The sequence below is a fragment of the Heterodontus francisci genome, chromosome 17 (genome assembly GCF_036365525.1).
Source record: "Heterodontus francisci isolate sHetFra1 chromosome 17, sHetFra1.hap1, whole genome shotgun sequence".
Classification (NCBI taxonomy): domain Eukaryota; kingdom Metazoa; phylum Chordata; class Chondrichthyes; order Heterodontiformes; family Heterodontidae; genus Heterodontus; species Heterodontus francisci.
This window is the reverse complement of record NC_090387.1, coordinates 90,566,678-90,591,245: the sequence shown is the minus strand read 5'-3', so window position 1 is coordinate 90,591,245 and position 24,568 is coordinate 90,566,678. Positions and strand designations below refer to the sequence as shown.

The following is a 24,568-nucleotide window of genomic DNA, read 5'->3' as shown; positions in this document are numbered from 1 at the left end:
TCATTTCATTTGGATGTGGGCATCGCTGGTTAGGCCAGCATTTGTTGCCCAACCCGAATTGCCCTTGATAAGGTGATGGTGAGTTGTCTCCTTAAACTGCTGCATTACATCTGGTGCGGTACACCCATAGTGCTATTAGGGAGGGAGTTCCAGGATTTTGATCCCGCAACAGTGAAGAAACGTTGATAGAGTTCCAAGTCAGGATGTTGTGTGACTTGAATAGAAATTCAAGGTGGTGGTGTTCCCATGCGTCTGCTCCCTAGGCCTTCTAGGTAGAAGATGTCGTGGATTTGGAAGGTGCTGTCGAAGGAGGTGTGGTGAGTTACTGCAGTGCATTTTGTATATGGTACACACTGCTGCCAATGTACATCGGTGGTGGATGGATTGAATGTTTAAAGTGGTGGATGGGGTGTCGTTCAAGTGAGCTTTGTCCTGGATGGTGTCCAGCGTCTTAAGTCTTGTTGGAGATGCACTGACCCAGGCAAGTAGAGAGTATTCCAGCATGCTCCTGACTTGTGCCTTGTAGATAGTGGACATGCTTTGGGGAGTCGGGAGGTGGGTTACTCACCGCAGAACTCCCAGTCTCTCACCTGCTCTTGTAGCCACAGTATTTATGTGGCTGGTCCAGTTCAGCTTCTGGTCAATGGTAACCTCCAAGATGTTGGTAGTGGGGGATTCAGTAAATGTAATGCTACTGAATGTCAAGGGGAGATCGTTAGATTCTCTCTTGTTGGAGTTTGTCATTGCCTGGCACTTGTGTGGTGTGAATGTTACTTGCCACTTATCAGCCCAAGCCTGGTCTTCTTGCATATGGACATGGACTGCTTCAGTATCTGAGGAGTTGCAAATGGTGCTGAACATAATAGAATCATCAGCGAACAACCCCACTTCTGACATTACGATGGAGAGAGGGTCATTGATGAAGCAGCTGAAGATGGTTGGGCCTAGGATACTACCCTGCGAACTGCTTCAGTGATGACCTGAGGTCGAGATGATTGACCTCCAACAATCACAAGCATCTTCCTTTTGTGCTAGGTATGACTCCAACCAGTGGAGATTTTTCTCCTTGATTCCCATTGACTTAAATTTGGCTCGGGCTGTTTCTGATGCCATACTCGGTCAAATGCTGCCTTGATATCAAGAGCAAACACTCTCACTTCACCACTTCAGTACTGCTCTTTTTATCCATGTTTGGACCAAGACAGTAATGAGGTCAGGTGCTGAGTGGCAGAACCCAAACTGAACATCAGTGAGCTGGTTCTTGCTGTTAAAGTGGCACTTGACAGAACTGTCGATGACACCTTCTTCACTTTGCTGATGATTGAGAAAATACTGTTGCAACAGTAATTGGTTGGAATGGATCTGTCCTTTTTGTGGATGGGAATACCTGGAAAACTTTCCATGTCATCAGTTAGATGCCAATGTTGTAGCTGTACTGGAACAGCTTGGGTAGTGGTGTGGCTAGTTCTGCAGCACAAGTCTTCAGTACTACAGCTGGGATATCTAAAAAAAATGTTGTCAGGACCCATAGTCTTTGCACTATCCTGTGTCTTCAGCCATTTCTTGATATCACATGGAGTGAATCGAATTGGTGAAAGACTGATATCTGTGATTCTGGGGACCTCAGGAGGAGGCTGAGATGGATCATTCACACTGCAATTCTGGTTGAAGATGATGCAAATGCTTCAGCCTTTTCTTTTGCACTGATGTGCTGGGACCCTCCATCATTGAGGATGAGGGTATTTGTGGAGCCTCCTCCTCCTTTTCCAGTTAGTTGTTTAATTATCCACTGCTATTCATGATTGTGCGTGGCAGTTCTGCAGAGCTTTGATCTGATCTATTGATTGTAGGATCACTTAGCCCTGTCTATTGCTTGCTGCTTCCACTGTTTGGCACGCAAGTAGTCATGAATTGCAGCTTCACAGGTTGACACCTCATTTTTAGGTATGCCTGGTGCTACTCCTGGCATACTCTCCTGCATTATTCATTGACCCAGGATTGATGCCTTGGATTGATTGGTAATAGTATGTTGAGGGATATGCTGGGTCATGAGGTTACAAATTGTGTTTGAATACAATTCCGCTGCTGCTGATGCCCCAAAGCGTCTCATGGATGCTCAGTTATGAGCTGCTGTATCTGTTTGAAATCTATCCCACTTAGCATGGTGGTCGTGCCACACAACATGATGAAGTCTGTCCTCATTTTCACAAGGATTGTGCAGTGGTCACTCCTACAAATACTGTCAAGGACAGATGCATCTGCACCAGCTACATTGGTGAGGACAGGGTCTTGTTGGTTTTTTCCTCCTGTTGGCTCCCTCCCCACCTGTCGCAGGCCCAGTCTGACAGATATGCCCTTCAGGACGTGGCCAGCTCAGTCAGTAGTGGTGCTGCTGAGCTACTCTTCGCGATAGACATTGATGTCCCCACCCAGAGTACATTCTGTGCCCTTGCTACCCTCGGTGCTTCTTGCAAGTGGTGTCCAACATGGAGTACTGATTCTTCAACTGAGGGAGGGTGGTAGGTAGTAATCAGCAAACTGAGCTGAGAAGTGTAGAGAAGAAAACACTGGTTTTCACACTACTTTTGTAGATCTCACCAAGACATTCGATACAGTCAGCTGGGACGGATTTTGGAATACACTATCTAGAATGGGGTGACCTTCAAGTTTTTGCATCATTCTCTGTCATCTGCACACATACCAGAAGGTCACGTCAAGCAGAATGGAGCCCTCTCATATAGCTTTCTTATCTCCAGTGCTGTTAAGTAAGGGTGTGTTGTGAGAATTACCCTTTTCTCTATTTTCTTCAGTATGGTGCTTTAAGAGCAGGCTTGACAGAGGGCGTATACTTCTCCTTCCGAACAGACAGCAGTCTCTTCAACCTGCAATGTATACTGGTGCATACGTATACCACAGAGAGCTTATCATGGAACTTCTGTTTGCCGACAATTTTGCCCTGCTAACACACAAGGATGAGGCAATGCAGCTAATTATAAAATCTTTCTCTGAGGCAGCAAATGTCTTTGGTCTTGCTAAGAATGTAAAGAAAACAGAATCGCTGCAGCAACCACAGCCCCGTGTAAAGTACAATCCCCTGCAGATCAACATTGGCACCAGCAGCCTCAATGCAGTGCAACGGTTTACCTAACCAGAGAGCATTATCTCAAATGATGGCACTGTCAACAAGGACATAGACAATTGACTGTTCAAGGCCATCAGCTCATTTGGTTGCCTCTCAAACCGTGTCTGGCGAAACCATTCACTACGCATCTCCACCAAAATTAAAGTATGCAGAGCGCTTGTTGTCGTCACCGTCTTGTATGGGTCAGAATCGTGGGTTCTGTACAGAAAAAATGTGACGCTGGAGCACTTCCATCAAGGTTGTCTTTGATCCATCATGAACATTAGATGGCAGGACTACACCACAAACAATGTAGTCCTCAAAGAGCCAATCTACCCAGCACTGTATTCCTTCCCTTACAATTCCAATTGTGCTGGTCAGGACATGTGTCATGTATGGAGGACTCCAGAATGCCAAAAGCAGTGCGTTATGTTGAACTATGCTCCAGCAATCGAGATCGAGGTGGTACTCACAAACATTTCAAAGAAGAGCTAAAAAGACAGCTCTCCGGCTGACATTGACCAACAGGTGTGGGAGCAGGAGGCTGTGATAATGACAGCTGGCACACAATAACCAGGAAAGCAGCACACAAGTTCAAAACAAACAGATGCAAAGCTGCTAAAGAAAAGTACAGACAACAGAAGGAATCTGCTTATACCAGAGTTCCACCAAACCAGGAGTTCTTGTGCCCCAAATGCTCAATAGCCTGCAGATCAAGAATTGTCCTCTTCAGTCACCAAAGATCATGTCAACTACCACTGTGACAAGCCTTCCCTAGATGTTTGTCTGTGAAGAATCTGCCATCGTCATTATCATGTCAGTACAAACTGGCTAAGGAACAGAAAGCAGAGAGTTGTGGTGAAGGATTGTTTTTCAGACTGGAGGGAAGAATGAAGTGGTGCACCCTAGAAGTACTTCGCTTTTTGATATGTTAATGACATGATCTTGGGTATACAGGGTATCAATTCAAAGTTTCCAGGTGACAAAAAACTTTGAAATGTAATAAACAATGAGGAGGAGGCTGACAGACGTCAGGAGAACATACAGAATCTGGTGAAATGGTCAGACACATGGCAGATGAAATTTCATACAGCAAAGTGTAATGCGATTACTTTTGGTAGGCATAATGAGGCCAGACAATATGAAACAAATGAAACAATTTTAAAGGTGGTGCAGGAAGAGAGATTCGAAGATATCACAAATTTTTGAAGATGTCAGGGCAAGTGGTAAGGTTGTTGATAAGGGTTTCTTGGCTTTATAAATTGTGGAATAGAGCAAATAGCATGGATGTTTTGCTGAACAGTTATGAAACACTGGATAGGCCCCAGCTGGATTACTCTGTTCAGTTCTGCACACCACATTTTAGCAAAAGGCAAGGCCCTGGTGAGGGTGCAGCGGAGATTTATTGGAATGGTAACAGGAATGAAAGACATCAGTTAGTTGGAGATCTGGAGCCGTTGAGGTTGTTCTCCTTGAAACAGCGAGGTTTAAGTGCAAATTGATCAGGGCTTTCAAAAACATGAAGGGTTTTGATAGATTTAATGAGGCTAAACTCGAACCAGTGGGACAATGTTCGGTAAACAGAGGACCCAGCTTTACGATAATTGGCAAAAGAGTCTGAGGTGACGTGTGGGCACTTTTTAATGCAACAAGTTGTAATGATCAGGGATGCACTGTCTGGAAGGGCTGGGAAGCAGATTCAAGAATCAAAGGGAATTGGGTAAATAATTGAAGGGCTAAAATTGCAGGTTTTTGGAAAAGAGCAGTGGGTGGGACTAATTGGATCGTTCTGTCAAAGAACAAGCACTGACACGACGAATTGGATGGCCTCCTTCTGTGCTGTATTCTTCTATGATGCTATGAAAACGTGTTTACTTTAGAAACGGTGTAATTGTCAAGGATAATCCCAGAGTTTTCCAGGACCAGCTGGTTAATTGTCGAATCACTGTGCAGCGATAAATTGAGTACTGAATCATGTATAAACATTGGACATGGGACATCTCTGTTACGCTCTGCACCCAAGGTGAAGTGGGCCCTCCAACGATCTGTTGACTTTATTGAACCTGCCTGAAACTACATCTAAAATATTGAAACAAAAGCAAGAAATGCTGGAACCACTCAGCAGGTCTGGCAGCATCTGTGAAAAGAGAAGCAGAGTTCAAGTTTCAGGTCAGTGACCCTTCTTCAGAACTGACAAATATGAGAAAAGTCACAGGTTATAAGCAAGTGAGGTGGGGGTGGGGCAAGAGATAACAAAGGAGGTCTAGATTGGACCAGGCCACATAGCTGACCAAAAGGTCACGGAGCAAAGGCAAACAATATGTTAATGGTGTGTTGAAAGACAAAGCATTAGTACAGATTAGGTGTTAATACACTGAATATTGAACAGCAGCAAGTGCAAACCTGAAAAAAAAACAGTGGGTAAGCAAACTGAATAAATTAAGATGAAATGAAATAAATACAAAAAAAAAAGATTGTAAAAAATGTAAAAAAAGAATGTAAAAAAAAAGGAAGAAAAAATATCTAAAAATGAAAGTAAAATGGGGGGCTGTCGTGCTCTGAAATTATTGAACTCAATGTTCAGTCCGGCAGGCTGTAGTGTGCCTAATCGGTAGATGAGATGTTGTTCCTCGAGCTTGCGTTGATGTTCACTGGATCACTGCAGCAATCTCAGGACAGAGATGTGAGCATGAGAGCAAGGGGGAGTGTTGAAATGGCAAGCAACCGGAAGCTCACGGTCCTGCTTGCGGACTGAGCGGAGATGTTCCGCAAAGCGGTCACCCAGTCTGCGCTTGGTCTCCTCGACTACACTTCTTCACACCCTACCTCCTGTAAGGACTCCAATCCATTCTCCCAGTTTCTCCATCTCTGACGCATCTGCTCTGATGATGCTACCTTCCATGACGGTGCTTCTGATATGACCTCCTTTTTCCTCAACCGAGGTTTTCCCCCCACTGTGGTTGACAGGGCCCTCAACCATGTCCGGCCCGTTACCCGCACTTCTACCCTCACCCCTTCCCCTCCCTCCCAGAACCGTGACAGGGTTCCCCGTGTCCTCAGTTTTCACCCCATCAGCCTCCATATCCAAAAGATCACCCTCCGCCATTTCTGCCACCTCCAGCGTGATGCCAATACCAGTCGCATCTTCCCCTCCCTTCTCCTGTCAGCATTCCGAAGGGATCGTTCCCTCCGCAACACCCTGGTCCACTCCTCCATTACCCCCACCACCTCATCCCCATCCCAGGGCACCTTCCCCTGCAATCGCAGGAGGTGTAATACCTGCCCATTTACCTCCTCTCTCCTCACTATCCCAGGCCCCAAACACTCCTTTCAGGTGAAGCAGCGATTTACTTGTACTTCTTTCAATGTAGTATACTGTATTCGCTGCTCACAGTGTGGTCTCCTCTACATTGGGGAGACCAAGCGCAGACAGGGTGACCGCTTTGTGGAACATCTCCGCTCAGTCCACAAGCAGGACCCTGAGCTACCGGTTGCTTGCCATTTCAACACTCCCCCCTGCTCTCATGCTCCCATCTCTGTCCTGGGATTGCTGCAGTGATCCAGTGAACATCAACGCAAGCTTGAGGAACAGCATCTCATCTACCGATTAGGCACACTACAGCCTGCTGGACTGAACATTGAGTTCAATAATTTCAGAGCATGACAGCCCCCCATTTTACTTTCATTTTTAGTTATTTTTTCTTCCTTTTTTTTTACATTCTTTTTTTACATTTTTTACAATCTTTTTTTTTTGTATTTATTTCATTTCATTTTAATTTATTCAGTTTGCTTACCCACTGTTTTTTTTTCAGGTTTGCACTTGCTGCTATTCAATATTCAGTGTATTAACACCTAATCTGTACTAATGCTTTGTCTTTCAACACACCATTAACATATTGTTTGCCTTTGCTCCGTGACCTCTTGGTCAGCTATGTGGCCTGGTCCAATCTAGACCTCCTTTGTTATCTCTTGCCCCACCCCCACCTCATTTGCTTATAACCTGTGACTTTTCTAATATTTGTCAGTTCCAAAGAAAGGTCACTGACCTGAAACTTTAACTCTGCTTCTCTTTTCACAGATGCTGCCAGACCTGCTGAGTGATTCCAGAATTTCCTGTTTTTATTTCAGATTTCCAGCATCCGCAGTATTTTGCTTTTATCTTAAATATTGATCTGTGTGGGAAAAAAATGTCCTACGTTCCCTCCTTGTGCTGTTCATTTACTTAAAGGAGCTGCCTTAGTGCAGATCATTGCGCCTTATCCACTAGCTTCTTACACTCTGCTGAACACCAGACCCTTCTTCCTCATGCCATTTTTAAAAGATTAATGCTGCTTTTATTTCTCACAAATGATTCACAATTTGGTTTATTTTACAACCAGTTTCCTGCGGTAAACCACTGGTATAATCACAAGTCATTTTCAAATACAGGATGCAGTAAATTCAACTGAACATTCTGTCAATCTGATGCATGAAACCTGACTAGTTATTCTCACTTTTTTTTGCAGTTAACTTGCTGGCGATTGTGATCCTGTCTCGAGGAAACTGCGGTCTCTCCAAATGTGTCACTCATTACCTGGTAGCCATGGCAGCGGCCGATCTCCTGGTTGTCATGACTGATGTGATCCTGAGGTGGCTTATTATTTATTTCCCAGTTTCTTTCCTGGATATTACTCCCATATGCAGTTTGGTAACAGTGTTCATTTTTGCTTCCACGGAGATTTCTGTCTGGTTTACAGTTACTTTCACCTTTGATCGATTTGTGGCCATTTGTTGCCAAAAGCTGAAAACAAAATATTGCACTGAGAAAATTGCAAGGGTGATTATTGGAGCTGTGACTGTGCTGAGCTGTTTGGAAAGTATTCCTTGGTTCATCAGATTTCAAGCTCAGTACATCTTCAATAACTTGGAATGGTTTTGCATTACAAAACCAGAGTATTACACTTCAATCTTCTGGGCAGCATACGAGATTCTTCATCGCCTTCTAACCCCTTTGCTCCCATTCGTTTTGATTCTGCTCCTCAACACTCTGACCGTCAGACACATTTTAAAAGCTAGTAGAGCCCGCCGGAGACTCCAGGAGGCCAGTGATGGAGTGAGTCCCAGTGACTCTGAGATGGACAAACGTGGAAAATCCATCATTTTACTCTTCACTATCTCAGGCAGTTTTATTGTTTTATGGACGCCCTATGTTACCTGTTTCCTGTATCAGCGAATTGCATTCATGTCTGATTCCCGTACCCCTTCACCCATCGCAGGTACTATCGGATACCTGCTCCAACTCCTCAGTACCTGCACAAACACCTGTATCTACACAGTGACTCAGAGCAAATTCCGAGAGCAGTTGAAAAAGGTTGTGAAATATCCTTTCACTCTGACTCTCAGATTCGTCAAACAGTGAACAAAAATATTTGTCAGCATTAGAATTCAGTTCCATCTCATAAATAAGATTATATCCCAATGAGCAGCGCTAAATTCTGAGGTCAGAGGTGCAGGATTGTGCCAGATCCCAAAGCCCAGAGCTCTGAGCAGCTCAGCACTTACAATATTTATCCAATTCCCTTCTGAAATTTTCTATTGTTTCTCCTTCCGCTACCCAATCAGGAAGTGCATTCCAGATCATAACTCACTGACTAAATGCTTTTATTCCCACTTCCCCAAGCAACTTTCAAAGGAACTGGGATGTAAAACTTGCCCTCAAGTGGAGATGACAATTGACCAGGTTCTGTACTGAATGGCTGATCCACCAGTGTCACATTGTGACAGTATACCTCATGTTACATCACACACTCTGCCATTGTTCCACTGAGACTGTCTGCCCCACTTTTTACACCACACACTTTGCCAGTGTTACATCGAGACAGTCTTCCTCACTGTTTAAAAGCATAAAAACATAAGAAGCAGGAGCAGGAGTAGGCCATTCAGCCCCTCAAGCCTGCCCCGCCATTCAATAAGATCATGGCTGATCTGTCTCATGCCTCAACTCCGCTTTCGGGCCTGCTCCGCCAAATCCTCAACTCCCCGAGATTTTAAAAATCTATCTACCTCCTCCTTAAATACATTTAGTGACCTTGCCTTCACAACTCTATGAGGCAGAGAATTCCAGAGATTTACCACCCTCTGAGAGAAGAAATTCCTTCGCATCTCTGTTTTAAATGTGTGCCCCCTTATTCTGTAATTATGTCCCCTACTTCGAGATTCCCCCACTAGTGGAAACATTTTCTCAACATCTACCCGATCAAGCCCCCCTTAAATCTTATATGTTTCTATTAGATCAGCTCTCATTCTTCTAAACTCCAATGAATAAAAGCCTAAACTGTTCAGCCGTTCTTGATAAAGCCAATCACTTCATCCCAGGAATCAGCCTAGTGAACATTTTCTGGCAATGCCAGTATATCCGTTCTTTAATACAGGAACCACAACTGTGAGCAGTAGTCCAGTTGTGGCCTTACCAACACCCTGTAAAGTTGAAACAAAACTTCCCTATTCCTAAACTCTAACCCCCTAGCAATGAAGGCCAAAATTCCATTTGCCTTCCTAATTATTTGCAGCACCTGCATGCTAACCTTTTGTGTTTCATGCACAAGAACACCCAGATCCCTCTGTACTGCAGCATTTTGTAGTCTTTCTCCATCAAAATAATAATTTGCCTTTTTATTCTTCCTACCAAAGTGGATTACCTCACACTTTCCCACATTGAACAGCATCTTCCAAGTTTTTGCCCACTCACTTAACCTATCTGTATCCCTTTGCAGATTTTTTGTGTCCTCATCACAACCTGCCTTGCCACCTATATTGTACCATCAGCAAATTTGGATACACTACACTCTGTCCTCCCCGCTAAGTCATAAATATAGATAGTAAATAGTTGAGGCCCTAGGACCGATCCTTGTGGCACCCCACTAATTATGGCTCTCCAACCTGAAAAAGACCCATTGATCCCGACTCTCTGCCTTCTGTGTGTTAGTCAGTCCTCAATCAATGCCAACACATTAGCCCAAATACCCTGAGCTCTTATTTTATGCAATAATCTTTCATGTGGCACCTTATGAAACGCCTTCTGAAAATCCGAATACACGACATCTACTGGTTCTTCTTTATCTACTCTGCTTGTTATATCATCAAAGAACTCTAACAAATTTGTCAAACATGATTCCCCTTTCATAAAACCATGTTGACTCTGCTTGATTACATTATATTTGTCTCAATGTCCTGCTATTTCTTCCTCAATAATGGACTCTAGCAGTTTCCCAATGACTGGTGTTAAGCTAACTGGTCTGTAATTTCCTGCTTTCTGTCTCCTTCCTTTCTTGAATAGGGGTGTCACATTAGCAGTTTTCCAATCCGCTGGTACCCTACTGGAATCTCGTGAGTTTTGGTATATTACTGCCAATGCCTCCACTATCTCTGCAGCCACTTCTTTTAAAACCTTTGGATGCAGACCATCATGTCCTGGCGACTTGTCTGCCTTTAGTCCCATCAGTTTGTCCAGCAACTTTTCCCCCGTGATAGAGATTGTTACAAGTTCCTTCCTCCCATTTACACCTTGCTCATCTATTATTGTTGGGATGTTTATAGTGTCCTCCAACATGAAGACCGAAGCAGAATATTGGTTTAAATTATCTGCCATTTCCCTGTTCCCTGTTTTAATTCCCCAGTCTCATCCTCCAAGGGTTCCACACTTTCGCCACTCTTTTCCTTTTAATATACCCATATATATATATAGATGTTTGTTTTTATATTTCTTGCCAGTTTACTCTCATAATCAATTTTCTCCCTGTTTATTAGTTTTTTAGTCATCCCCAGCTGGTTTCTAAAATATTCCCAATCCTCTGGCCTACCTCTTGTTTTTGCCGCATTGTACACCTTTGTTTTTGATTTGATACTCTCCTTAACTTCCTTTGTTATCCACGGGTGGTTCATCATTCTCTTTGAATCCTCCCTTCTGAGCGAAATAAATGTTTGCTGAGTGTTATGAAATATCTGCTTAAAAGCCTGCCACTGCTCATCTACTGACTGTCCCTGTAGTCTATCTTCCCAGCCCACTTTAGACAACTCTTTCTTCATACCTGTGTAATTGCCCTTGTTTAATTTGAGACCCGAGTAGCTCACCCTGAAACTGAATTTGAAATTCTACCATGTTATGATCGCTTTCCCCTAAAGGATCCTTAACTACAATATCTCTTATTAATCTTGCCTCATTACACAATACCAAATCCAAAATGAACATCTTACACTGAAGAGTGTCTGCAGAGACTCATCGACAGGTTTGCGGCTGTCTGCAATGAATTTGGCCTAACCATCAGCCTCAAGGAAATGAACATCATGGGACAGGACGTCAGAAATGCCCCATCTATCAATATCGGCGACCACACTCTGGAAGCGGTTCAAGAGTTCACCTACCTCGGCTCAACTATCACCAGTAACCTGTCTCTCGATGCAGAATTAAACAAGTGCATGGGAAAGGCTTCCTCTGCTATGTCCAGACTGGCCAAGAGAGTGTGGGAAAATGCCGCACTGACACAGAACACAAAAGTCCAAGTCTATCAAGCCTGTGTCCTCAGTACCTTGCTCTATGGCAGTGAGGCCTGTTCAAAGTACGTCAGCCAAGAGCAACGTCTCAATTCATTCCATCTTCGCTGCCTCCGGAGAATCCTTGGCATCAGGTGGCAGGACCATATCTCCAACACAGAAGCCCTCGAGGCGGCCAACATCACCAGCATATACACCCTACTAAGCCAGCGGCGCCTGAGATGGCTTGGCCATGTGAGCCGCATGGAAGATGGCAGAATCCCCAAGGACACATTGTACAGCGAGCTCGTCACTGGTACCAGACTCACCGGCCGTCCATGGCTCCGCTTTAAAGACGTCTGCAAATGCGACATGAAGTCCTGTGACATTGATCACAAGTCGTGGGAGTCAGTTGCCAGTGATCGCCAGAACTGACAGGCAACCATAAAGGCGGGGCTAAAGTGTGGCGAGTCGAAGAGACTTAGCAGTTGACAGGAAAAAAGACAGAAGCGAGAAAAAAGAGAGAGCCAGCTGTGTAACAGCCCCGACGACCAATTTTATCTGCAGCACCTGTGGAAGAATCTGTCACTCAAGAATTGGCCTTTCTCGCCACTCCAGGCGCTGCTGCACAAACCACTGACCACCTCCAGGCGCTTATCCATTGTCTCTCGAGACAAGGAGGCCAAAGAGAATCTAAAATAGCCTGTTCCCTGGTAGGTTCTGCAAAGTATTGCTCTAAGTAACAATCACTGAGGCAATTGACAAATTCATCATCCATGCTATTCAGACAATTTGACTTATCCAGTTTACATGCAGATTAAAAACACCCCTGATAATTGCAGTGCCCTTCTTACACACCTCCATTATTTCCTGATTAGTATCTTGTCCTACAGAGAGGCTACTCATCGGGGGCCTATAGACCACTCCCACCCTTGTTTTCGTTCCCTTGCTATTCCTTATTTCCACCCAAACTGATTCTACATCACGATCTATTACACCTATATCAATGCTTACAACTGCAATGATCCCTTACTTGAATAAAAAAAGCTACCCCACCTCCTTTTCCTTTCTGCCTATTCTTCCGGAATGTCAAATATCCTTGAACATTGAGTTTACAATCCTGGTCATCCTGTAACCACGTCTCAGTGATAGCTATCAAATCAGACTCATTTATTTCTATCTGTGCTGTCAGCTCATCTATCTTGTTACAAATGTTACATGCATTCAGATAAAGAGTCTTAAGCTTTGACTTTTAACCATTTTTACCTACTCTGGTTCTAATTTCTGCTGTGCTCTTGTGCGTGTATTCTCCACCCCCTCCGGTTACTCTCTGATTAATGTATGTTCCTTCAGAACCCTGCCCCTCTGCTCTCTCGTTACTTTTCGGCTTTTTTAAACTTGCTTTCAATTGACCTCTCCCCTCAACCCGCCCCCTCCCCCGCCACAACTATGTAGTTTAAAGTCTTATCTACAACCCTAGTAAAAAGATTCACCAGGACACTCATCACAGCATGGTTCAAGTGAAACACATCCCATTGGAACAGCTCCCTCTTTCCCCAGTACTGGTGCCAGTGTCCATGAAACGGAGCCCATTTCTCCCACACCAATTTTTGAGCCACACATTTACCCCTCTAATCTTATTTACCCTGTGCCAATTTACATGTGGCTCAGGTAGTTCTGCTTTTAAATTTGGCTCCGAGCTGCTCATAACCCCAGCAGAACTTCTTTCTTAGTCCTACATATGTTGTTGGTACCTACGTGGACCACGGCAACTGGATCTTTTCCCTGCCACTCCAAGTTCCTCTCCAGCCCAGAAGAGATGTCCTTAACCTTGGCACCAGGTAGGCAACACAGCCTTCAGGACTCTCTATCTTTGTTGTAGGGAGCAGTAGCCACTCCCCTAACTATGCTATCCACTATTACAACTAGAAGAACACTGGCTGAGGCTCCTGCAAAGCTAAATTCTAGTACCCATACCTGCCTCACTTGCAGTCACACCCTCCTGTCCCTGATCGTTCACCGAATTCAAGGTAGTTAATCTAATTGTCCCCCGAAACACAGTGTCCAGGTAACACTCTCCCTCCCTGATGTGTCGCAGTGTCCGCAGCTCGGACTCCAGCTTATCAACATTGAGCTGAAGTTCCTCAAGCAGCCAACACTGACTGCCGATGTGGTCACCGTGGATCACACTGATGCCCACTAGCTCCCACATACTGCACCATCAGTTTAGTTTTAGTTTAGAGATACAGCACTGAAACAAGCCCTTCGGCCCACCGAGTCTGTGCCGACCATCAAGCACCCATTTATACTAATCCTGCACTAATTCCATATCCCTGCCATATCCCCACCTGTCCCTATACTTCCCTACCACCTACCTATACTAGGGGCAATTGCTAATGGTCAATTTACCTATCAACCTGCAAGTCTTTGGCATGTGGGAGGAAACTGGAGCACCCGGAGGAAACCCACGCAGACACAGGGAGAACTTGCAAACTCCACACAGGCAGTACCCAGGATTGAACCCGGGTCGCTGGAGCTGTGAGGCTGCAGTGCTAACGACTGTGCCGCCCCAACTTTCTCGTGTTATACGGAGACTATCTATCCCGCTGTTTACACCAGTGATCTGCCACTCTTACGCCAAGACAATTTACACTACGCCATCGATCTGCTGCTGTTGCCCCGAGACATTCTACCCACTGTTTACATCACACACTCCACTGGTGTTGCACCAAGACATTCTACCTCACAGTTCGTACCACACAACAACACAGATGAATTCTGGAATAAAAGCACAAGCTACTCATAAACCACACCTGGTCTGTCAGCAGCTGAAAAGAGAAATGATAAGTTAATGTTTTCAGAGAGTATAAATTCAGCGGTCTCTGAGTGTTGCTTGGGTGCATAGTGTGAAGAAGGGAGTTCATTAAGTGAGGGAGCTCAGTAAGGAGGGGAGCGAAATTAAGGCTGCGTTTGCTGACAATGCAACCACTAGGTGGCGCAGTACACGCGCATGCTCATATGTAGGCTGTTCAGCTGGAACGTCAGTGTGTGCGAGGTTCAGGCAGGTGCCAGGATTAAAGATGGCCTTGCTCAATGTATCACGGGAAATACTCATGGCTAGATCCTTCTAACTAAGTAACCTTACATTAAGTTGGATGGGAACCCAGTAATATGTTACTGTATCGGATACTAACTGTAATCCTCAGATCTATCTAATATTCTTGTAATCCTATTAAATACAAAAGACATTTTATGATTGAATTTCCATTGGAAGATAGTTTCAAAGAGCACAGCTGACTGGCACCCAGATAGGTGGAAAAGAAAATCAGGCAGAGTATAAAATGTGCTGCCAATTCGTTATTGTGATTCGTTAATACAACTGACCAGGACTGATTTCACCCGAACACATCTACTAGCTCCCACCCCACTTGCTGCTCTCCCCACTTTGCAACTCGCTTTCTCCCCTTCCTTCCCACCAGTCGCACCCCTTCCCCACCCCCCTCCCCTCAGTCGCTGGTTCCAGACCTCGCTGCTCCCTCCAGCGCACCTTCCCTCGCCCATTGTTCCCCACTCTCCGGTCGGCCGCTCGCTCCCCGACCACCTCACCCGCACCCGCCAGCACTGGGCCGCACTGCTTCCCTCCACTCACTCCCATGTTTCATCAGTATCCACGCCCCGCCCGAAGAAGCAAGGAGTGATGTGGTGATGCAGCAGTGAGGGCGCACAGAAGGGAAGCGGCACCGCCTAAAGCGAGTGGCCGGAGAGCGGGATGGGGGAAAGCGAGGAACAATCAGGGAATAGAGAGGAGCAGCGAGGTCTGGAGCGAGGTGCTGAGGGGGGAGAGCAGCTAGTGAGGCGGGAGCGAGTAATGTGCATCGAGCTCCACCCTCAAAGTCTCCCATTCAGCCGCTTCCTCCAGTCGAGTGAGGGGCTGGATAACCGATGACGGATTATCGCGCATGCGCGAAGATGTACCTGGCACCATATGCGCTGTTTGCGTTGAGTGCGGATGTCATCCCATGCATGCACCACTATGTCCTGGCACGATTTAACTGCACTTGTCCGCATCTTATCGCACACTGGTGACGTCAGCGGGTCGCTGCGTTGTCAGGAATCAATTAATTTACAGTTTCCCTCCTTACTGATCTCTCTCACTTACCAAATTCCCCAGTTCAATTCATCATTTTATACTTCATAATTTGTAGTTGCGTTAACGTGACAATACACTTGTAATTGTTTATATTTAATTTTGAGACACTAGTTTTGGCCCCAAATTTCTCACCCGCAAACTGAATGTGAACTTCTATCATGTTATGATCACTTATAATTAGTACTTTGGACCTGTCCTCACAAAATAAGAAGGTGCTGCTGCTAAAGTCACAATATAAATTAAATGAAAGGGAAGTGTTTAAAAGGTTGGCAACTGACAGTAGAAATTGCACGTGGTCTGGTTGGGATGCATCTGAAGTTGTTGAGATAAGTGAGCGTGGAAAGAATGGAGGCTCTCGCCAAAATTTCCCAGTCCTCCTTAAGAATGCGAGTAGTGGCAGAGGACTGACTGGATATAAATGTCATACCCCTGCTCAGAAAATGACAGAGGGCAAAACCCAGAAAGCAAGGCCAGTGAACCGAATCTAGATGGCAGGGAAAAGTTATAGCGATAATAATCCATAATAATATATATGATCACTTGGAAATTATGTGTTCAAAAATAAAAACAATAACTGATTTGTTTTTAATACAAATGGTGTTTGATAAACTTTATTAAGTTAGTTAATAAAGTAAGGACATGGAAGCTGAGGGTAATGCAGTTAATGTTGTGGAAATTGACTTTGAAAATGAATTTGTAGCCAATAGCATTAAAGTGGCAGTGTGCGTACGTAACAGGTGGTGGGGCAAAAAGCAAATAGTATGGAATGCTTGTTTTTCAGGCTGAAAGAGAAGTTGACAGGGTATACCCCCAGGGTGGAATTAACATTACTGTTGTTTTTGATGTATATTAATGAAATGTATCTGAGTCTACAGGGCATAATTTCAAAATCTTGAGATGAAACAAAGTTCTGAAATGTAATACATGGATTATAGCAGCAGACTTTAGGGGAACATAGGCAGACTGGTAACATCAGCACAAGTAAAGCAATGGATTTTTTAGTGTTAGAATAAGGAGACACAATATGAACAAAATGTACAATTTTAAAGGTGGTGCTGGAACAGAGAGATCTGGAGACTGACATGCTCGTATATTTGAAAATCGCAGGGAAAGCTGATAAGGATGTAAAAACGGATCTTGCCATTCTATATAGAGTCCAAAAGCAAGGGCATTAACGAACCTTGCATAAACCAATGGCTATGTCGGGAAATAAGGTATAAAAATTGGCAAGTCATACTGCAGTTGTACAGAACCTTAGTTAGGCCACACTTGGAATTTTTCGCACAATTCTGATCGCCACACTACCAGAAGGATGTGGTGACTTAGGAGAGGGTACAGAAGAGCTTCACCAGGATGTTGCCTGGTCTGGAAGGTATGAGCTATGAGGAGACGCTGGATAAACTCGGATTGTTTTCACTGGAACGACGGAGGTGGAGGGGCGACATGATAGAGGTTTACAAAGTTATGAGTGGCATGGACAGACTGGATAGTCAGAAGCTTTTTCCAAGGGTGGAAGAGTTAGTTACAAGGGTACATAGGTTTAAGGTGCGAGGGGCAAAGTTTAGAGGGGATGTGCGATGCACGTTGTTTAGACAGAGGGTGGTGAGTGCCTGGAACTTGCTGCCGGGGGAGGTGGTGGAAGCCGCTACGATAGTGACGTTTAAGAGGCATCTTCACAAATACATGAATAGGATGGGAATAGAGGGATACGGACCCCGGAATTGCGGAAGGTTTTAGTTTAGACAGGCATCAAGATCGGCGCAGGCTTGGAGGGCCGAATAGCCTGTTCCTGTGCTGTACTGTTCTTTGTTCTTGTGGCAAGCTGGACAGGCTTTTTGTGATGTTGTTGTGATCTCTCCCCGCTCTCTCCACAGAGATACTTTTTAAGGTCTTTTTGTTCCTCGGTTTTTACCCCCTTTGTGTTTTACTTGTCAAATAAGCAGACAGTGACAGACTTTCTTGTAGGCTTAAACCATAAAATTAACTATTTATTGATCAATATTTTATTCCTGAAATGGTCACAAGCTCACCCAATCTTGCATTCACTCACATGCACATGCCCAAAAACAGATAACGAGAAATAGGGCATGTGGTTTGAAGTGAGGTAGATGTGCAGCATTCACAGGAAACATGTTGAATCTTCTCAGAGGAGAGTTTCTTTTTTAAAGTTTCAGGCCTGGGTTGTTTGTAGATTTTCTGGTGATTGGACTTCAGTCTGGAGGTGGTGGTCACTTTCAGTTCTCTGCTGCAGCAGGTTGAAAGTAAAATTTGCAGCAGAGTTCGTCTTTGGTTTTTGCTGGATCCCTTACAGCTCTCAGCTGGACAGGCTGTTTGTGATGTTGTGATCTCTACCCTCTCTCTCCAGAGAGATACTTTTTAAGGTAAAAATCTCTCACATGTTGCCTCTGTTAGGAGATGCATGTGTTGACCAACAGTAAACCAGGATGTGGTTGCTTCACACCCTCTTTGTTTCAGAAGAACCCATTGAATTCAGGAATGTCTCTTGATGGTTTCAGGATGGGTGTAATTGACATCTCTTAACTTGGAATGCATGCTTTTATCCTTAACATACAGTGAGACAGTTTGAGTCTCCTGGCCCAGTCACCCTGACCACCGACAGCCACTTTGCAGCACATTGTCCACGTTTTAAAAGGAAAATAATATTTTTTTGCATTTTTTTTAGTTTGGTTCTGTATTTTCATTGTTGCAATTCTCATGAGCATGACACCTCCCCCAAAAGGGAAAAAATATGTTCCTTGGATTTCATTTTTATGTTTTTATTTGTTTAGAAGGAAAGAAAGAAACAAGGTCACACCACTGCACATACTCTGCACTCCTGATACCCACACTTCAATCTTGCAACTGCTATAGCTGACATTGTCTGTTAACAACCATTTTTTGTTCAAGTTTGAGATTTTCATCATCCTTTCTTTCTATGAGGCACAGTGAAAATTGGATTTCTTTTTTGGGTGTTGAAGTTTTGCCCCAGTAAAACTTATGTTTTGAAAAGTTGGTGTTTTCTATCCATTTCCCACTTTTAAATCCCAGTCATTTGGTGTTGAATGGGGTTGGTTTCTCTCGCATCTATTTACAATACTTCACAAGATACCTGGAGAGACAACTTTTCTGTTCCAAGGTTTGTAATATGCAAATTTCCGTTGCTGCATTGTTTCCACCTGTTGACGATTAGGCTATGGGCAAATTTCACTGCCTGTTCAACCTTAACCCCTTTAATAAAAGCAAAATACTGCAGATGCTGGAAATCTGAAACAAAAACAAAAGTGCTGGAAATACCCAGCAGGTCTGGCAGCATCTGTGGAAAGAGAAGCAAAGTTAATGTTTCAGGTCCGTGACCTTTCATCATAACTGACAAAGGTTAGAAAAGTGTTAGAAGTTAAGCAAGTGAAGGGGAGGGGGTGGGGGAGAGAACAAAGGGAAAGGTGTTTGAAAGGGCAAGAGAGATTAAATAACAAAGCTGTCTTGGAACAAATGCAAAGGCTGTGTTAATGCTTGTGGTGAAAGACAAAGAATTAGTCCAGAGGGAGTGTTAATAGCGGAATAATGAGCAACTCTGACTACATGGAAAACAGGCACATGGTTAAAAAATAAAATATTTTAAAACAAGCCAGTCATGCTCTGAAGTTATTGAACTCAATGTTCAGTCTGGAAGGCTGTAGAATGCCGAATCAAAGGATCAGGTGCTGCTCCTTGAGCTTGCATTGATGTTCACTGGAACACTGGAGCATGAGAGCAGGGAGCTGTGTTGAAATGACAAGCAACAAGAAGCTCATTGTCGTGCTTTCGGAGTTCAGCAAAGTGGTCAACCAATCTGCCCAATGCGGAGGAGACCACATTGTGAGCAGCGAATACAGAATACTAAATTGAAGGAAGTACAAGTGAATCACTGTTTCATCTGAAAGGAGTGCTTGGGGTCTTCTATAGTGAGGAAAGAGGAGGTAAAAAGGGCAAATATACAAACTGAATGGGTTTTTTAAAAATCAAAAATAGTCAACAGATGAAACTCTCTGCCGAACAAAGACGGTCGAGGGGTGCTGCCACCGCCCAGTTAACGGGACCTGGAACATCTTGTGATAGCAAGGGAAGGTGCCGTGGGAACGGAACGAGGTGTCAAGGGTGATGGAGGAATGGACCAGGGTGTCACGGAGAGACCAGTCCCTTTGGAATGCTGACAGGGGAGAGGAGGGGAAGATGCATTTGGTGGTGACATCACACTGGACATGGCAGAAATGGTGGTAGATTATCCTTTGGATGTGATGGCTGGTGGGGTAGAATGTGAGGACAAAGAGAACCCGGTCGCAGTTCTGGGAGGGAGGGGATAGTGTGAGGGCAAAAATGCGGGAAATGGGCCAGCCATGATTGAAGGCCCTGTCAACCGCAGCGGAGGGGAATCCCCAGTTGAGGGAAAAGGAAGACATATCAGAGGAGCTGTTGTGGAAGGTAGCATCATCAGAGTAGATGCATCGGAGATGGAGAAACTGGGAGAATGGAATGGAGTCCTTACAGGAGGCAGGGTGCGAAGAAGTGTAGTCAAGGTAGCTGTGGGAGTCGGTGGGCTTATAATGAATATTAGTAGACAGCCTATCCCCGGAACTGGAGACAGCCAAGTGAAGGAAGGGAAAGTAAGTGTTGGAGATGGACCATGTAAAGGTGAGAGAAGGGTGGATTTTGGAAACAAAGTTGAGCAAGTTTTCCAGTTTGGGGTAGGAGCAGGGAATGGCACTGATGCAGTCATCAATGTACCAGAAAAAGATTTGGGGGAGGGGGCCTGAGGAGGACCGGAACAAGGAATGTTCGACAAATCCCACAAAAAGCCAGCTATTACTAGGGCCCATGTGGGTACCCATAGCAAGACCTTTTACTTGAATGAAGTGAGTGATGTTGAAGGAGAAGTTGTTCAATGTGAGAACAAGTTCAGACTCTTTATTGCTGCTACAACAGCACGTGGATTTAATAGTTCAGGTTCTGGTACCTTGATAATACTTAACTCCAGGGAGACAGTTGTAATGGAACTGTTTTTTCTTTCTCTTTGCCTTTTTCGCAGGACAGCTTTGTTGTTTAATCTTTCCTGCCCTCTGCCCTATCAAATACCTTTCCCTTTGTTCTCTTCCCCATGTCGCCGCACCCTTCCCCCCACATCCTCCACCCGCCCCCGCCCTCCACCGCCGCCACATGCTTAGAACCTAATTCTTTTCTAATCTTTGCCAGTTCTGATGAAAGATCACAGACCTGAACCTTTAACTCCGTTTCTATCTCCACAGATGGTGCCTGGCCTGCTGCGTAACTCCATCACTTTTTGTTTTTATTTCTGATTTCCAGCATCTGCAGTATTTTGCTTTTATTTTATTGTTTTTTATTCCCCTCTGTATAAAACATTGTGCCTTCAAGACTCTGTTTAAAAACAGTGTTCCAGCAGCAAGCTTGTTTCGTACGAAACAGCAGGAGAGAGAAAGCCACGATCTGTGATGGATCACTTTGACTGTGTGCAAAGACTAGCTAAAACCAGTCTGATTTGGAGTTCAGTGTAGCATGCTTACTGAAAGGAAGGATCCCTCTCTCTTAGCAGAAAAATCTGCATTTATCTCCAGGTTTTGTATTGCCTAAGAAGAGAAAAACCCTGGAAAAGAACACTTGCATTGTTCGAAGTAGTAAATTCCTTTATTACTTCCAAACTCTAAGAAATCTCTGCTTCAGGAGTGACTCTCTGTTGTCTTTTGTGTTTGTTGGAATTCTCTGTAAAGTTTCTACTGAAAGACTACCAATTTTAGAATACAAATAGTTCTGTTGTTATACTCCTTGTTGAAAGAACTGTATGATGCCTGCTGCAACTGAAATGCTCTGAATGCCTATCCCTTAAAGACCGTTCATCGAAATCGCCTGGAGACTACGAATGGCATTTCATTATTCTACTCTGGGACATCTCATCAACTGGGAACATAAATCTCCATGACTAACAACCCAGCTACTTATTTATTCCTAAGAAATGTCATTTTTTTCAAACTGGATAACCATAGTTTTTAAATGTATTTGTGTGTGCATGAAAGTTAGGATAATATGAAGTTATAAGGTCTTTAGATATAAATTTATCACAATAGTGTTTAAGATTTAGTTTATCAATAAATGGCTAATTTGTTGTTGTTTAAAGATACCTCTTTTGGCGTACTTAATTCTGGGGGTTAATGAAGTGTTTAATTTGGCTGTTTTCCGGTAGGTGGGAAAACTTTAATAATATTCAATTACCTGTGGAGTAATGGGACTGAATTGACAGTGCATTGCTCGGTCGTAACACAGTGCATGATAAATTGTTTTTTTTTCCACACATGTGAGGCATCTGGGTTCTCCTTCTGCACTTTGTCCTTCGTGGGTACTATATCTGTTTTGCTGTGTTAAGTTAGCTTTGGATTTAGAAGCTGAGCCTTTGATTCTTCAGTGGGCTCATCGACACTGACCTCACTTTTATTTTTCTTGTGGCATTCACAAGTGTTGTTTATCTTAGGGTATTTTACCTTCCCTATTCCCTTTACTTCGGAGATGATTTCCTCGCCCAGTCTGCCCCATGCCCTCTGGGGCATTACTGCTCACAGGTGATATCTTGGCCTTTTTAAATTCTACTGGCTCCATCTTGGTTTTTTAAAATTCTACTGACTTTCCTTTATGCTCTTTAATCTTTACTGGCCCTATCGTCCCATATGGGATTTTTTGGACTTCCTCAGCCCTCTGCAGCTGTGCAGAATTTTGTTTCTTCCCCTCAGTTTCTCCAGTCTCCATGGACTGTTCTGGACCCTCTGGATGCAATACTCTGCTCCTGCTAGTCATTTCCAACAATAGGTTGACTCCCTGCATTGGTAAACTTGGAATGGCCCCGACCATCATTACCTTGGTGACCAACTTACTTTGCAAATAAATTTAAACTAAGGGAAGCTTTAAGCATTTTCCAGTAAGCCCTTTTACTAATACTGTGGTATTTGTTCTGCTTTCGGGTAGCATTTCTGTAAAGTTTGCTACGAGAAGTGTTTGAGAACAAAACGGTATCACTGAGGATGGCTATCTCCTTGTCTGGTGCCTGGGATACAAAAGGAGTCATTTTCCCTTCTGGACAATGTTTTTGTAGGTATTCTGATCCTGGTGTTATATTGGAGCACATGCTCACTACAATCATAGCTACAGACACAGTTTATTTGGAATGTCAACAATCTTCCTTGACATGCTCCGATTTTCCACACTTGAAACACATTGGACATGCCCCTACTAGTTTATTATCTGGGTTCTTTCTTTTAAAATTTGGAGACTTATCTGGTTTTCCTCCCTTACTCTTCTGTTGTCTCGAACACAGTTCTGCTTCATCTGCATCCCTCCGATCTCTCCCTAGCCTGTAAGAATTACTAGGCACAAATTTATTCTGAGTTTGGTGTCTGTGTGTTAACTCATACTTGGCCATTTCTGCTGCTTCTCTTACTCTTTGCTGTTCAATATGGGTTCTTATATTAACTGGGATGCTATTTTTAAATTCTTCCAGCAACATCACTTCTCTCAAATTTTCATCTGAGTGTTCCAGCTTGAGAGATCTTATCCAGCAATTGAAAACCATATGTTTAATTCTTTCAAATTCAATGGAACTCTGGGTGGATCTTTTCCTAGTGAGTCTAAGTTTCTGTTGATAGGCTTTGGTTACTAATTCGTGTGCATTTAGAATTGCAGTTTTGGTTTATTCATAGTCAGAGGCAGAAGTCAGTGCAGCGATCAAAAAGATGAAAGCAAAGAAAGCACCTGGAATCGATGAGATAACAACAGAATGCCTGAAATCCTGTTAACATTGGGAAACTGACAGAAATTTACAGAACAGATTTATATCTGTGGATCTTATGCAGTCAGTGTTCATTAAACTCTCAAAGAAACCAAAAGCCGAGAGTAGTCAGAACACAGGACAATAAGCCTCATGAGCCATGTGATGAAAATGATTTCAATAATCATTTTGGAAAGAAATGACTAGTCAATAGAAGCAGAGATAGACAACATTCAGTCAGGATTCAGACAAAAGAAAGGAACAAGAGAGGGCATCTTTAACTAGAGTGTAAGGATTGAAAGATGCCTGGAAGTGAAATAAATGTGTATGTATGCTTTTTAGACAATGAGGAGGCATTTGATAGAATCTATCAGAAAATAATGGAGTGCAAAAACAAACTAGAAATTGACAGAAATAAGAAAAGGATAATTCAGAATCTATATTAGAAGCAATCAGCAGTGATGAGAATTGATAGCGGCTCGTCAGAAAGTTTCCAAAATAAAAGAGGAGTGTGTCAGGATGTGTTATGTTCCCCAAACTATTCCACCTGTACACTGAAACTATCTTCAGAGACAAAGAACATCTACCAGATTGTAATATTGGTGGGTTGAACATTAACAACTCGAGATACACTGATGACCCTGCAATAATTTCTAAACTCTAGAGAATGAAGGCCAAGTCTCAACATCCCAGGAATTAGTTTTGTGATCCTTCATTGCACGCCCGCCATCCCGCAAGTATATATTTTTTTTAGGTATGGAGACCAAAACTGCACACAATACTCCAGGTGCAGCCTCACCAGGGCTCTATATAATTGCAGTAAGACATCTTTACTCCAATCCTCAAATCCTCTTGTAATAAAGGCCAACATACCATTTTCATTCTTAATTGCTTGCTGCACCGGCATTTTAGCTTTCAGTGCCTCACGAACAAGGACATCCAATTCATTTTGAAGTTCAAAACTTCCCAGTCTCTCACCATTTAAGAA

General features: G+C 43.7%; 1 protein-coding gene across 1 annotated transcript; it reads left to right on the top strand.

The window, feature by feature from the left end:
• Positions 1-3,516: 3,516 nt before the first annotated feature.
• Positions 3,517-8,519, top strand: LOC137378621 (probable G-protein coupled receptor 139). The gene is made up of 2 exons (XM_068048915.1): positions 3,517-3,586; positions 7,627-8,519. The coding sequence occupies exons 1-2, from the start codon at positions 3,517-3,519 to the stop codon at positions 8,517-8,519; spliced, it is 963 nt and encodes a 320-aa protein (XP_067905016.1).
• The last annotated feature ends 16,049 nt before the right edge of the window (positions 8,520-24,568 follow it).